Below are 16,257 nucleotides of genomic sequence, written 5' to 3'. Positions count from 1 at the left end.
GGAAGCTGAGCACAGCAGGAGCCTTTACCAGGCCACAGCATGTACCTCCCAAAAAGCCAAATGCACCTGGAATAGGTTTTTTTACAGCTGCTATGGTCTGTAGGACAGAGCTACCCAGTGGAGATGTGGGTTCCCTGGCATGTAGTGAGATTATTGTAGGAGAGCTACATTTATCCGTTCAGATGGAACACGGAAAGGTTGACACTTCCAAGCAGGCCAGATTATCGCAGGCCTGTTATTTCAGCTAATAAGGGGAAGAAATGCAGCACGTCCTTTTTCGAACTGACACTTCTGAGTTATTTCAGGAGTGGGTTGGAGCAAAGGGAAGATTTATCACAGGATCTCAGCTGCACTTTGCTTAGAGAAGTGATAAAAGATGGCCCGTCACAGTGCAGTGCTGCTGCCAAGGGAAACAGGAATACAAATTTCTCTATCACTGCAACCAGGGTGTCTGAATCTTTTTTTGCCTCATTTCCTTAGGAAGTGGAACTTGTGCAATTGGCCTGTGTGTCCACCACATCCCTTCCTCCTCCTTCCCTGCCCTGATTTCTGAATTTGGCTCATTTCAGTAAATGCGAGAGAGGGAAGAAGGTGCCAATCAATACGGAAATGAGTGATGGGCTAGGAGAAAGACTTCCATGGCTCTCCCATGAGGGAAAAGCTTTGGTATCTCAGCTCCTTATCCCTCCTAAGATCAGCCAAGAAGCTTCAAACCAGGCGGCGCAAGCTATGCTCTTAACCTGCCACAGCACACATAACTCTTCCTTTTTTAAACTTAGCTATTTCATCTTGAAACACCAATGTATGATTTATCTATTTTATCTTGCTACCAGAAGCAAGGAGAAATGGGAGTGACCGCTGCCAGTGTGTTCTGGGGGAGTGAGACCCTCGGGAGGTCTCAAGATCTCTCGGCACTGAAATCAGCATCGCCAAAGCTCTCTAGGTACCAACAACTATCCAGGGCCTCACAGACAACTGACCATTGTCCAACGGGCAGCAGAGTGGCTGCAGAACGGGGGTTTGGCTGGTTTTTTTTTGGAGGCAGTTGATTTAATTCTCGTAAGGATGTCAGCGCCGCTCCTCAGCCCGGACTGCGCGGCCGCCTGCAGATGGGGCTGTGGCAACGCGCACCGCCACCTCCCTGCCGTGTCCTGGGAACAGCCACAGCCCTGGGGCCCTGCCAGACACCTCTGCCACCCCTCCCACTCCTCCCGGGCCGGGGACACTGCTGGATGTCCCCTCCGGCTGCCAGGGCAGAGCCCACGCCCCCACTGCAGCTGGCTGTCCCCTCCCCGAGCAGCCCGTCCCTGCCCTGCTGTGGCAATGTCACCCAAACAACTTTCTCATCTTCCTCCCCAAAGCCTGCTTTGGAAAAGGAGGTATTTATTTCAAGAGGATTTGCTTTCAATTCACAGAGAAATGAAATTTCTTTAAAATCAATAAAAAAAGGCTCCAAGGAAACATTGTGTTATGAAAGACGCTTCTTTCCAATTGTTTTCTATTAAAGGGAAGGAAAAAAGCTGCTAAAGTGATGTTTAGTGAGTTTAAGGGCTTTGCTGCACAGCACTGGAAGATCAGGAGATACCAAATGCTGTAGTTAAAAGCCATTTACATCCATGTTGGGAGCTGGTGACGTGCTGAACTCAAGAGACAAAGAGCACCTCATTCTGCTCTTCCCCAGCAGTTGTGTATTGGGCATTAACTGGAAACATGAAGAAAAATTGTGCACGTTGGGAACTCGGTTACCCTCTGTCCATGGTAAGGGGAAACCTATGCTTGACATATGCTTCAGCTCCTTCTTAGAAATACACTATTTAACATGTTTTCTAAAAGCATTCAAATCCCTTGCCAGGTTTCATCTCCCAGGAGGGGGGGTGGTTCTGACTCTATTGTCCCTAAAAGGCTGTTTTTAGAAAGAAATGTCCCAGGGAAGTTTGCATCCCTGCACTACGTGCCATTCCTCACCCAGGGAATGGCACCCATGCTTAGTGCTACATTTATGGAAATAAATCTAAATCAATCCAACTGCTAGGATTTCTCTGGGGAGCATTGTCTCCTGCCCTGCAGAGCTATGCCAGGGTATTGTCTCCCTGCACACAACCCTTCCCCTCCCTGGAGTGTGAGGTGACCAGGCACGGTGGGCCCCTGCAGAGAAACCAACATCAAGTTAAACTCCAGAGAGCTCAAACATGCTGGGAAGGAGTTAACTCCTTGGGAAATAAAGCTTTGAAAGAGCTGGAAGCAGAATAATTGATCTTTGTATGGCCTTGGTTCAACACACACCCACCCGTTTCTGCTTCCTTGATGTCACTGTCACCTCTGATCTTTCAGAGTTGAATGAGTGTGTTTTTGCTGACGTACTTACCAACAACTAAATATAAAATGCAGGAACAAAGCCAAATGCCCTGGAAGAATTGCTCGGGTTTGTTTTCTCCTAGAATCAACAGCAGCATGACGTCACAGTCAACATCTAGAAAGTGGTGCAATTTCCACTGGTGCTTTGAAACTGTCCAGGTCCCATGGTTCAGTGCTTTTAGAAGAGACTGTGTGTTTCTGTTGTTGAAGTTTTCCCAGCTAGCACTTTCGCCCTCTGCTCTGCTGCCTGTGAAAGAGTCCTATGAATTCAGCAGAGAGTTCTCTATCTACACAGGCATGTGATACACAGGGTACATCTTTCATTTGGCTACAGTGTTTTCACCTGAACCTTTGAAATCCTTCATAGGCATCTTCAAAAGAAACCTCCCTTCCCTTTCCCTCAGCATCAGAAACTTCTCCATGTATATTTTATGTATTACTATCCCATGCTGCAGGGAACAAACATACCCAAGGGTTTTCTACAAAAGGGAAAAAATGTTTTTAAAAAAACCCAAAACATCCCCAAACCCTAAAAAAAACACCAAAGACCCAAGTGTGCTGAACTGTCAAACTTTAAAAAACAACAGCATTTGTAATTATTCAGCTCTGACCAGCTTTCCAGGGGCTGCCATGGGGTCTTCCCAGCACATTTTCAGCACACAGAAGTGCAGAGTTGTCTGTTTTTAGAGTTGTCCCCAGCACTGATGGTGCTGCAGCTCTGCAGGGAGAAAGGATCGGCTGTCCCTGCATGTGAGTCAGCATCAACAAGAGCCCAGCGTTTCTAGGCAGGACTGTTCTCACAGAGCAATTCCCTGGGGTGGGAAAGGCAGGGGCAGGAAACAGGGGTTATAACCAGGGCAGAGCAAGAAAAAAAAAACCAATTCCAGCTCACGGTAAATGATGATTTTGAAATAAGATTTTTTTTCTTACAAAAACAACACTGTGCAGTAACTGTGGGATGATGCTGCTTCACACAGGGCCTGCGGGGCAGGACTTTTCCCAGAGATGCTAATGGGCAACAATAACACACAGAGTTCAGTGCGTGGAGTTTTGGGAAATGTTTGGTGGAATTATGGTATTTGGCTTCTGAAAATTTACAGCTGTGTTGCTGAAATTTCTGCAAGAATGGAAGGACTGGAGTAATCAATTCAGCACCTCTCCCACATCCCAGATGCAGGGCTTAGCTTTTCCTCCTGGAGTATTCCAATCCAGACAGCACAGGGACCTGTCCTGCACCTGAAGTCAGGACCAACACTCTCAGCATCCTCACAGTCTCTTTTGCCATGTCCAGTAACTTTTTGCAAAGCTATGTGGGCAAGAGAATTCTAAGCCATGTGCCTGCTCTGATCAAAAACCAAAACTGCAATGTGTACAAACACAGCAGGAAAATATTTCATCTTAATTAAAAATACCCAAATGTTATCATGATATCACACTTTCAAGTCCCTTTTTTGTTCAGCAACAAGCTTGCTGATTCTGACAAGTATAATCCTACAAATACTGAAATATGGATGGAATTTAAGCATCCAGCTGGCTGAGGAGGGCTCTGCCATCAACTTGTTCCTAAGCACTGCAGGGAGAGAGCACAGGTAATAGGGACAGAGAAACCAGGAACTACAGTTCCCACCCAGCCACTGGCTTCAACTTTCCTAAATTCACATGTGGATTCAGGCAAGGTGGCTTTTCTGCCCCAAGTTTCACCTGCTGTGATAAGGGGCAGAAAACAGCCCATTTTTGCCCAAAAGTAAAGGCTGGTAGAACCACATGCATTATAAAAGCCTCAGATGCCACATGAACTAGACTCATAAAGGACTGAAAACAGGCCACTAACAATTTCAAATCAATTTTATTGTCTTAAATCGGTGTTGTACAATTTAAAGCCCAAAAAAAAAAAAAAAAAAAAGTCACACAAAACACAAATAAAAAAATGTTGACAAAGTATCAAGCATTACCTTATAAAGAACATCATCATACGCTCTCACAAACCTGAAGGTACGTGTAATTAGACTGAGGTTTCTTGAAATCTATTAAAGACGCCAGACACAAACGCTGCAACAGCAACAAAGCCATGACAAGAGCAGGTGGACTACACTAGCAACTTCAGCAATGGTTGGGGGTTGGTTTTTGGGGTGTTTTCTTTCTTTTTTTTTTTTGCATACCTTATCATCTACAAAGCAATAAATATTTTTCACCAAAAAAAGGTGGTTTCACGCTACATGCAGTTAGATAAAAAAAGAAAGTCACCAAAGTGATGGTAAAATAAATCACTTGTCAGATTTTTCTTTTTTTTTTTTCTCCCCTATTTTTGGGGTTATTTTGTGTCAGTTTTTTGTTGGTTTTTTGTCTTTTTTTTTCTTTTTTTTTTTTTTTTAAATTCAAGCACAGTGGCTAAGTTTCAAGTATTGAGAGAAAAAAACCCCATATATATACACGTTTGTGTTTGTGTGTGTATCTCTACCCATGCACACACATACACACACACACAGAGCCTTGCATGTATATACACAAACACATACATATATATCAGTTGTAGGTCTGTAAACCACAATTCTTATTTTGCTTTTTCTTTTTTGGAGCAATATATACTTGTGTACATTGAATGTGGACGATTTTGATACATTCAAGTAATGAAGTACAGCTGGAAGGTTAGTGCTGAGCTTGCCACACGCGGCTCACTGGGGTGCAGTGGATTCCGGGCTGGGCCTCTCCTGGCCAGGAGCCCCTGTGGGCTCTGGGCTGCAGGGCTTGGTACAGCAGAGTCAGTCCTGGCTTGAGGCTTCTGTGCTGCAGCACAGCCCTTTGCACAGCTGGCCAAAGCCTTTCTGAAGCAGTCTGGGTCTCCTCGGCATTTCTGTCCACAACAGGCTTGGGGGGTTGCTTGTTTCTGTCTTTTTTTTTTTTTCTTTTTTTCCCAGGCACAAGCACAAACGGCCACAGAAGCAGCAGACTGTGAGCCAAATACTGAAGCATTTGTGAAAGCTACACTTAAGCTTCCCTGGTTGGGGCAATTTGAAATATTTTTGTATTTCTTTATTGGCACTTCTGCTCTGTGAACAGAAACACCCATGTTGCCAAACGCAGTGCCAGCTCCAAAGCTTATGAACTTGCTCCTGAAACCCTTGTAAAGTATCACACTGAACGTGCCAATCTTGAGAGGAAAAAAAAAAAAGCAATGAGGACTTAACCACCGTGTGCAAAATATTTTTAGATCCCCAAAAACTAAGCCTGAGGTTTCGAGTTGCTTTCAAAGATGCTTTTCTGCCCAGCTCTACCACGACACTGCCACGGCTCTGCGACGTCACACTCACGCTCTCACAGACAGATGGAAGGCAGGCAGCTCCCCTCTCACACAACATGCTCACAGCACCCGAAGCCTCAGCCACAACTCCAGCCACTCGCACCCACATTTGGCTACAGAGTCTCCTTGAAAGAAATGCTGAACATAAAACTGAACGCTATGGGATCTCTTTATAAAAAAAAAAAAAAAAACCAAACAAACAAAAATAAAACAAACCCAACAAACAAAAACAAAGCAGCAAATAACACTTCTTTAAAAATGCGTTTCCAAGTGCGTGGGATTCCTAACGCCTGTTCTTCAGCTCTTAAAAAGCACGGAGCTTTGTAATGACTGTCCTTAAAAGAACATTTAAATAAAAAACAGAATCTTGGTACTGCCAGACTGCAAGTGAGCTTTGCCTGGTGTGGAGGAGGAACAGCACAGACTCTGCAGTGCTCTTTGCCTCACACTCACGAGATACAGTACAGTTAAATACGTACAGTTACACACAAACCATATCAATATCAATATATATTCACTCTCAGGAATACATATTAATATACGCACACACGTAGTGCAATAAAACAACCAGGAAGCAAGGAAAGGAATAAAAAGAACAGCATTCCTAACAGTCGTGACGTTCCTGGGTTGTTGTGTGATGCAAAGTCAACTTCTTCTCAAAGTTCCCATAGTGTGTAAAGTGCTCCTTTGATTCACAAAGCTAGTGTTTTCAGTTTGGGGGGCTCCAGGGAAGGGGTTATTGAGCCAACAGCTGAAAGCAGGACAGCGCTAGTGCTTCCTCCAGGTAGGTAAGTGCTGACAGGCCGAGCTCAACAGCCACGAGTCTTTCACATTGATCCCGCTGAGCCGGGGGACCAAGGGAGGAACGGATTCATTTTGGCTTCTGAAGAACACAGGAGTGTGATGCTTTCTGCTGCCCTCCTGTTTCCTGCACAGCCCCCTTCCCTGCGTTGTTTGCCCATCCAGGCAGGCAGATGGGGAGCCCACACAGCAGCCATGAGATTTCCAAGCTTCCCAGCAGCCGCACATCCTCTGCCTCACTCAGCAAGTCTGTAGAGGTGGGAGCTACTTCACAACGCCAACCCCCTCCTCTCCAAGCACTCCAAGGCATAAACACAAGGAGAAAGGACAAAGGAGAGAGTGGAGGGGAGCCTCCAGTTGCCAGGGAGCTTGAAGATGCCTGGCTCTCAGCTGGGAAGGGGAAAGTACACAGACTGGCCTTTATGTCTGAATGACACACTCGGACATCAACTGAAGCCAGCAGTTTCAGCACATCCATTGCCTGCAATGGACACGGCACTGGAATACCCTGTTCTTAAGCAAGAGGGATAGGCAGCAGTCTTATCCTTCAAAGTGCTGGGAAGAAGCAGACTTCTGTCCTTCACCCCCTCTGACAACGAGGGGGACCTTTCCACATCAGCTATGTCTTCACCCAGGCCTTCGGGCAGGGAAGTATTTGTGCTTGCTGCAGTCGCACGTCCCCACAAAGGAATCTGAGTCTGTGGAACAACTTCTCAAAACATCCAGAAACAGAACAGTGAGCAGTCCATCCTCCAGGTGTCCTACTGCCAGAATGGTTTCCCACCACAGCACAGGCTGTTGGGAGTGAAGCAGTCAGCTGGGGCCAGGTGTGTGAAGGACATCACTGAGCTCAGGCACAGAACCCCGACAGCAGAGCTGACAGCCTGCGCTCGATGCACAGCTTACCTGGGGAAAAAAACCAGCACAAACAGTCAGCTTCTCATTTTCCGGCCAATGGAAAGATCACCACTGGAGACTGAACAAAAAAAGGGAAAACAGACAGTAGAATTTCCACAAATCTAGGCAGAACTTTGAGAATCATTACCAGGTACTGGTGAGGCCAGTGAAGTCCTGACCAGGAACACCTGCTGGGAGGGGACAGGTCAGAGGGTTGCACAGTTAGAGATCTGACGGTGAAAGCTCAGAGGCAGCAGTTCTGACAGAGGTATCAGGATTTTACAAAGGATCACCATCCTCTAGGAAGAATTTATTCACTTCCAGTTATTGGAGCAGCTTTTGCCAGCAGGCAAAATGACTCAGGGTCTCCAGTGCCATTTGCCATGGCTTACACTAGGAGAGCTCATCAAGCATCGTCAGCACCAGGTTCTCATCACCTGAGCCCAAGAATCTTTCAAAAGCTAAATGTCTGGTGGAATTCATGCCTCTCACAGGAAATACTTGATGTACTTCTAGGTTCATCATTTTACTTTTCAGAAATAAGTAATCACAGACCTGAGATCTAAAATGAAACACACACCCACTTCTGCCTATCAGGGAACAGCTCAATCAGGAAGCTGGAACTTGTAATACCAGGATAACAACTGGGAAAAGAAATCTGTTGCACACATTAACTGTATCTCTGGATCAAAAGATGGGATCTATGTTTGGTAAGAAACAGCACAACAGAAACTACTCAGTATTCCCTACTCACTTAGCCCTCCAGTACCACACACAACCTGCCCTCTTCCCTTTGCTCTCCTTCAGTGAGCCTCCTGTCAGCTGTGAAAGTCGGTGATAATTAGCTGAACTGATTGCTTGGGAGCCAGAGATCTCTCCTCTCACTACCTATCCAAGGGCTCTGCCTCCATGGACATCTAGAGCTGTCCAAAGCTCTGGATACTGGCCCAAGGCAGGCAGTGGGTGGCCGGCAGAGGGGACAGGCACATGGTCTGCCAGCAGTGGCCATAGGGACACTGTTGGGGCTGCTGCAGGTGGGCTGGGATGGCTGTGGTGGAGCAGAGCCCAGGCCAAGCCAGGCTGCTCCTACAGATGATGGTTATTCCCTATCCCCTCTTCCCACCCCCTGCAGCAAGAGGTGACAGAGGTGATTAAAGCCCAGCCATAAGGGCAGGGAAAGTGCGCTCAGAGCAGTGAGTCAGTCCTTTCCCCTCCAGATAGAGGAAGGGGACAGGGAGAGCACTGGAGAGGGGACAGGTGGGAGCAGCAGACTCCCTGGGAGAGGAGGCCCAAGGACAGCACACAGGTCAGAGCTCAGCTTCCAGTGGCACAGCAAGCTCTTGCTGATGAGAAGAGTTTGTGTCTGCTGCCTTCCCAGCCAGGCTCAGGGTGGGGAAACAGGCAGGTGAGCAGTCCTGGCTAGAGATGTGCTGGAAGGAGCCCTTGCTGTGCTGACCAGCCACCTCTGCCCTGCAGCCACTGCAGGTTCACATTCCCAAGTGCTCTGTGCAAAGGGATGGTTCGGGCTGGGAACCAACCCCAGGCTCCTGCTGCTGCCAAACCACTTCCTTCAGCAAGTTCTTTCACACACGGAAAGTTCCAACAAAGTGCTGGCTATTGCTCTGCATGGGAAGCGCTCAGAACAGGGACCTGCATTTCTAACAGTTTTTCTGTTGGAAAAGCAGGAGGCCAGGCTATGAGGAGATGTAACAAGCCAAGAGATCTCTGCTATGTCCACCAAAATGTAGCCAAAGGAAAAAAAAATGGTGCTGGCAACTGAAATTTCTGATCCATGCAGCTAAAAAGCCCATGTTCTATCTGGGGAAAAAAACCAAAAGTCACCTAATACTCACATTTACTGATGTTTTCTATGTCTCCCTGTTCAGTGATGATGTTCAGGAGCCCCTCCATTAGCAGCAGAGCCTTGTGGTACCTCTGTGCACAGTCCTCTCTGTGGTGGAACATCTCATCCAGGGCTGCAGACTGCACCTGAGGGCAACAACCCAGTGCCAAGAGCTTACTCCAAGAGCAGACCCAGCTTGCCCAGCCCAGTCCCTCAGCTGCATGGACAACCCCCCTTGCCCAGTCTCCAGAGGGGAGCAGGAACCACCTGCTAAGGCCACTAGCAGGAACCATGAATGCCCAGCACTGCTCTGTACCAACCCCAGTCCCAGGCAGGGTGAGGTTTTTACCATCTGCACAGCGTAGCTGAAGATGAGCTTCTCTGCAGTGATGCTGTTGATCCGATCCATGAGCTTCTGTTTGTCCAAGAAGAACCTTTGCAGTCTCATGTTGAGGCAGTGGCAGGAGGATACACTGGATTTGTAGAGCTCATTTAGCTTCTTCACAACTACAGTAAAAGAAAGAAATGCTTTAGGCACTACTCAGAGTTCTTCCTGTGCCTCCTATCCCCACGTGCAGGACCCCAAAGGATTAACCTGGAGACAACGAGGTTCTGTTAAAGCCAATGGCAGGAAATCCCTGCACCAAGAGGGTCTTTTCCCTTTCCTCTGTCACCTTCACCAGTCATAAGCCTGCACATGGCAACTCCTACACACGTCTGGTTCACCTGAGGCCGGGTCTATTTTTGTTTCCCTCAGCAGTCACAAGGCAGGAGCAGTTTGCTCTGCACAGGATGTCTCACACACCAGCAGCAGCAGCAGATATGGAGCTTCTGCTCCTTGATGGGTGATGATGTGCTGTGAAGGGGAGTGTGGCTCACACGTGGGAGCTCCTGGAGTGTGGATCAGCAGCACTGACTAAGCAAGGGAATCTCTCCTGAGACTCTGCTGTCCCACTAAGAGAAGACAGGGGTGCCTGTGAAAGGCCATCCCCTCTCCTGAACCACAGGAGCTCGTGTGGGAAGGTTTTGGAATAGAGAATCAGGAATTAAATGTGACCCTGAGTGATTAAATAACAATCCACAACTGCAAGGGATGCCACAGGTTGAGTCTCCCCAGCTACATGGCATGATCTACACAAACTCCCACCAGCATCTGATGAGTGCTAACTCCTACACACACATTTGAAAATCCCCATGCTGCATGAAACAAGACAAGCCACCCTTGCCCAATTCCCACACACTGAAGGACAAACGACACCACAAATCTAGAAGCTGCAATCTGCTCTGAAAAGAAGTGATTTATTTGGGTTATGACAACTTTCCTGTTAGCCTTGAACTTGTGGAAGATGTGTAGCTAAATCTGGTGTATTTTCCTCCACACTGCCTGCTGCAACATATGTGTGCTCATAATATTTAATTTCCATTTTTTTACACCCCATCCCAAGGCAGTATGAATACTTGCAAAGACAAAGCTCTTGGGGTGGGTGGCTGGTGGGTCAAGTATTTCAAGTGCCTCAAGAAGCTCCCTCAGCAATATTACAGTGGGAGTTTTGAAATTATTTTTTCTAATCACTGACTCACAACCAGCTCTCACCACAGCCAGTCAGATGCAAATGTAAAGCTGTTACACCAGCAAAGAAGTGACTCTGACATTACCAGTACTTCACTTCCTGTGTTTTTGTTTCACTTGAAAAATCATCACTGCCAGGACAAGTCTCTATTTGCTGAGTAAGTACTTCCTAGGACATGCACCGTGTAATTAAGCTGGGCTTACATCAAGTACACAATAGCACCTAAGACAGATATACAAGGAATCAGATAAGGTACATCCTCCCCTTGCAATTAGTGCTGAAGAGTCTCCCAGGAGCATGACAATAGCTCTGAGCCATAAAGTCAGTGTGAAGAGAGGAATGTTCTCAGTGTGAATAAAGATATAGCTGCACAAGGGGACAATCACAAATGAGCACCCACCACCCTGGTGGGGTTCACACTAACTCCATACCCTCTCTGACAATTTTAACAGTTCCATTCCAGGTGAGCCCCTTCCCCCATGAGTGCAGCAGCCCCTTACCTTGCTTGACAGTGGAGGAGAGGCATAGCTTGCCAGCTTTGATCTGCTCTATGGCCATCTGCAGCCCCGAGGACAGAAGCTCTGCCACCTTCAGGTACAGCACGAGCTGCTCTGCATAGCTGCAAGGAAAGCAGACAGGTCAGTGTGACAGGTCAGGGTCCCCAGGGACTGTGGGTACAGGATGTGTGGGGTGGTAGGGGGTGACAGAAGCCCTGGGAGATGGGCAGCTCTGCCCGTCCTCACCTCCACTCCCGGCTCAGGAGGCTGATCTGGTCGGCCACCACGCTCTCCTGGAGCTGGTACTCAGATGTCACCGAGCTGCCCATGTCACTGGAGCTGCCCTTGAGGGCGGCGATCTCCATCACGTAGTGCACAAAGGCCAGCGTGAAGCGCAGGCTGCGCAGGATGTCCGTGTGCTCTTGCTGTGGAAGGGATGCCAAGGGGGGTTACAGGAAAGCTGCTCTCAGCTGAGCTGTGCCAGCAACCCACTCCAGCTCACAGAAACAACACCTCACCCCCAGAGCCCCTTACACCTCTGCTTTGGGCCAAACTCAGCCTGAAGCCTGCACTGGTTCCTCCTCCACAGTAACAACAGCAAAAAACAGCCCCAGGCCAGAAATTTCTAGACAGTTCCCTGGAGAAGCTAGTGAGATTTACTATTACATTACCAGCCCCCTTCCTAAGGAGCATCCCAGCTCTGTGGGATTCTTTCAGAAGTCAGCCAGGAATGGGGAGAGACCATCTGCACCATAAGCCCAGCTCTTGTTCCCACTACAGCAATGCCAATGTGGATTTCATGAGAGTGAAAACCTCCTACACCACAGAAAAACTGCCAACAAGTGTCTCCCACCCTACATCCCAGCCTTCCTCCCCTCCCAGTTCAGTGCAGTGAGCTGTGGGTGAGGAAGTTCTTTGAGGAGACAGCAAGAACAACCTTTTATCTGCAACTCCTGCCCAGCTGGTGAGGGAAGTGCTCACACCAAGTGCTGTGGTCATTTCAGAGTAGTTTTTCCTTTGCTATTACAGATCAAAGGGGATTATCCCATTTCTGGGAAGCTGAATTGCTCAAGTCACTGCCACCAGTTCTGGGAAGTTACTATTTGTGGAAAAAACTGAATGCCTGTGGGTCTGCAAAGCGAATTGCTGCCTGGGTCAGATGCCAACTTCATTGTTTGTACTCTCTGTTGAGAAGTGGGTAACCTGGTCTTCAAAGATTCACTGCCTCAGTTCTCTCAAAGGGGGTAAGGATATTTCCTGCATGAATTTACCAGAAAACCTCAATGATCAAGATCTGAGAGCTTCTTTCCTTCCTTCACAGGCTCAGGCACTTGGCTGCTCAGGCAGCTTTAACTATCTGAAACATGAATCTCTCCCTCCCACTACCTTGCTACCTGGACAGTCCAGTACAGTGAGGAAGTGTTATCTCCACCTTCCTCAATTTTCTTTAAAAGCAGAGGAGGAACTTGGAGATTAAGTAATTACCAAGTCACACAAGAAGTTTCTGGCAGAGCAGGAAACTGCTGAGGTCTTGCAGGCCTCAGTCCCTTATCTCTAACCCACAGGCAGTCCTTCCTTTGCCTACAGTCAGCTTCTGTTAACTGTGCTGGCATTCATGGCCCCATTTGCCATCACAAGTCTTCTGTAGCCATCTCTGTACAGTGTTTTTAGAGCACTGCAAAAGAAACTAAACCCCAGCCTCTAGTATGCCTTGTCTGCACCTAAAGAAACTTTCACAAAAGACAGAAGAACCACCCATTCAAATGCAACAGGGCTGCTCAAGATAAACAAGGGCACTTAAACAGTAAGACTTCAGTGCCCTGAAAGATGAGCAGAAATCAGAAAACCTGCCAGGTTTGCATTCTGGCCAACTCCACAGAGCACAAAAGGGTCTTGAAATCTGCTGTAAAGGTTTTGTGACATGCAAAAGGATTACTGTGCTTAGCAGAAACAACAACCGAAGCCAAATGACTCATTACAGCCAGAGAAGCTGAGTGCTATTTCAAGATCAACTGATACTTCCTTAGGACACCTCTCATCTGACCAGCATCTGAAGTGGTGGCAGCTGGCAGGGCCCCAAACTTCTGTCACCTCACACAGGTAGGCTGCTCAGTTAAACTGACTACTATTGTGATCACATCATTGCTGGGAGCCTTTGTCCTGTGGCTTTACAGGTAATGAAACCAACAAATGCAATCCAATGCAGAACTGACAGAAAAAAATGAGCTCAACAAAATCTGAAGTAGAAGAGCAAACCCACATCCTTAGAACAATGTGTGCACATCTCTCTTGGTATCTTGGGGTTTTCAGCAGCACAAGTGTCAGACACAAAGAGCATTCTCCAGTCCCAGACAGCCCAAGGTGGTATCACAAACAGAGCCAAAAGTGTGACTGAATCTGCCTCCCACCTCCACTGCAAATGGGCAGCCTGACCTACATTTCAAATATATCTCAGCTATAACAGCATTTGTGTGCTTCAGCCTGCAGAGAAGGGGAGCCTGGCATCCTTTCAGCTCCACAATCTGGTTCAGTTCTTCTGGTACAGAACACGGTGTCCCCCCTGCCCCCAGCAGGAACACAAGTGTCAGGTTTAGTTTGTCTTCAGATCCTTTCAGCAGAGACCATATCACTGCTGACTCCCCAAGTGCACCAGGCAGGCACCTGACACACTGAGCTACTCACGTTCTCAGGTCAGCCAGCACTAATGTGAGCCTTTTAAAAAAGGAGAGGCCTAGAGCAGGCAGGTTTGCTTCAGAGGCCCTTAATACAGAATGCATCGGATAACTGATCTTCCAGCCTGCAATTTCAACTCTGGAAATGGGGAATTTTAACCCCAGTCATGGGCTGTTACATGGACTAAAGGGCTTGGTGCTAAATATGCCCCAGGCTTTCTGAACACTTCACTGGCCTCTCTCTCTTAGAACTTGCTGTCTTGTTTGCTCCACCTTTGGAAGCAAAGCATGGAGTTGTCTGGACTTGCTTTGCTTTTTATTCCCCTGTCCTTTACCTCTGGGATATACCCACCTCCATGAGGGTCTCTTCGGGCAGCTCTGGTGCCTCAAATGTAACAGCACCTTCCAGGTTGGCAGTGATGGGATCAGCAAAAGCGTACCGGAGACTCGAGGGGCCCTCCAGAGCCTCCCCTGCAGCTCCCACTGCCAAGTGCCGCCCACTGAAGGAGCCTCCAGAACTGAGAGAGCTGGAAGACCCCACTGTGAAGAAAAACAGAGAAAGGAATTAGCTGGAGGTATTGACAGCAGGCCAGGTAGACATTCCTCATGCAAGAGAGAGAATTGTGTAGGATTCGGGATCCTGGATCTGACAGGAGCCAGCAAGAGGTGCTTTGGAGGAAGATGCAAGGACCCTGGATGCAGAACAACCAGTCCCCACCATAAGCTCCTTAGTGACTCAGGCAGACCAGCTTACAAGCTCAGGCAGATTTAAAGCACCTTCCAGAACGACGATCATTTATGGACACAATTCAGAAGAAATTCTTATCCCTTCTTTTGGCTAAACTCTTTCTGAATCCTGCCACAATATCTTGGGCTAATTTTTATCATACACTATCATAGCCAACTTCCCCACCACGGAGCAGCACAGTTGGAACCCTGGCTCCCTGCCTTTTTGCTATTACTGTCACTGAATGAGCACTCAAGTAATTGATGGTTCTAGAACATCCTGTAGGCAAGGCAGGAGAGTTTTCCATTAAATGCTCTGCACTTTTGCTTTCCCCTCTTTATAAGTAAGAGGCTGGGCAGAGAATGAGTGACCAGCTGAGTCAAGACCCTAACCCCAGGGATCTGGAGACCCTGTAGGATCCATCAGCCAATTCCCTCACCATAAGCTCTTCCCCTTCTTGACCACTGAATCCACCCTAGAAGCACAAAGAAAATTTTGTCTCAAAGTATTCTCAATACATTTACCACTTCCAGAGGCTTTCCTACCTGTGGCACACTGCCACAGAGGGAAACATTCTGTCTGGGGGATGCCAATACCAGCTCCAACAGTCTGCTAATTCTACCCAGGTAGTATTCTCCACTCTCACAGGTCCTTTGGAGGAAGATGTTTCTCTTCTAACCACAAGTTTAATTTACTGCCCTACCCTGCCTTCAAAAAGGTTCAGCAATATAATAATGCACAACTGATCTGCAGAGAGGCACAGCCTCTTTTCCTCCCAAAAGCTCTCTCCATGTTGGCAGCAATGCTTCAAAGCTAAATGGATCATCAAAGACAGGCAGAGTATTTCCAGTTCTCTCAGAGACAGGAGAGGAGAGGACCTACAACATCACAATCTGGGTGCCCTGTAATTCCATGAGGCTGTTTGCAGAAATTGTTAGGATGACTCACAGAAAGGCTCTGCCTTTAGTACTGTCCTTACTCATGGCTTGCCCAAGCACTTGGGGTGAAAAGTTTCAGCTTGCAAATCTCCCCTTTCCACCATTAACTTTGTGCATTAACTATAACATGAAGAGTTCCTGCACAGGCCTAATAAACAAAGTTTGTCCTGCAGCATTGCTTTGGTCACCCTGACCTAACACTGTGTGTGTGCTGCAGGTTCACTTTCAATAGCCTCCTATTCCAGGCCTCCCATCTGACATCCTGACTGTTGGGCAGACCCTTCAGCACCCGAGTATCAACCTACTAAAATCTGGTGCTTGGATCTGCTTCTAGATTATCCCTGAAAAGCAACACAGAAGTTTGAATCCTCTATCCATCACATTGCAGTAGTAGCTGGAGGCTGTAGCCAGGACAGTAACCCCACTGTGCTACAGGCCTCTCATACAGTTTTATTTAAGAGTATTAAAGCTCACTCTTCAAACAGATGAGACAAAGAAAGAATTGTGGTCCCAATCTGCCAGGCATTTAAAGACATGAGTGGTTTTAGTTACGATGGAAATGCAAGTTATACATAGGAACCAAGCCCACATGTGCCCCTATCACAGTCAAGCAGCTTATTCATGGTCACATCCAAACTTTCCCTGCAGTAATGGAGAA

The 16,257-nt window shown here is 47.5% G+C and overlaps 1 protein-coding gene across 4 annotated transcripts in view; it reads right to left on the bottom strand.

Moving 5' to 3' along the window:
* Window positions 1–4,487: 4,487 nt before the first annotated feature.
* The window catches only part of ULK1 (unc-51 like autophagy activating kinase 1), a gene marked incomplete at its 5' end in the record, with an annotated part of 76,040 nt that continues 64,270 nt past the window's right edge, over window positions 4,488–16,257 (bottom strand). For all 4 annotated transcript variants that reach the window (XM_083873911.1, XM_083873913.1, XM_083873912.1 and 1 more), the window contains 6 exons: window positions 4,488–7,360; window positions 9,205–9,340; window positions 9,544–9,701; window positions 11,266–11,384; window positions 11,509–11,687; window positions 14,287–14,474. In XM_083873911.1, coding sequence (XP_083730037.1) covers window positions 7,305–7,360; window positions 9,205–9,340; window positions 9,544–9,701; window positions 11,266–11,384; window positions 11,509–11,687; window positions 14,287–14,474 — 836 coding nt within the window. In that variant the 3' untranslated portion in view covers window positions 4,488–7,304. The remainder of the gene's footprint in view (window positions 7,361–9,204; window positions 9,341–9,543; window positions 9,702–11,265; window positions 11,385–11,508; window positions 11,688–14,286; window positions 14,475–16,257) is intronic.

The sequence above is a fragment of the Zosterops lateralis genome (genome assembly GCF_965231275.1).
Source record: "Zosterops lateralis genome assembly, chromosome: 17".
Taxonomy (NCBI): domain Eukaryota; kingdom Metazoa; phylum Chordata; class Aves; order Passeriformes; family Zosteropidae; genus Zosterops; species Zosterops lateralis.
This window is presented reverse-complemented; position numbering and strand designations above follow the sequence as displayed.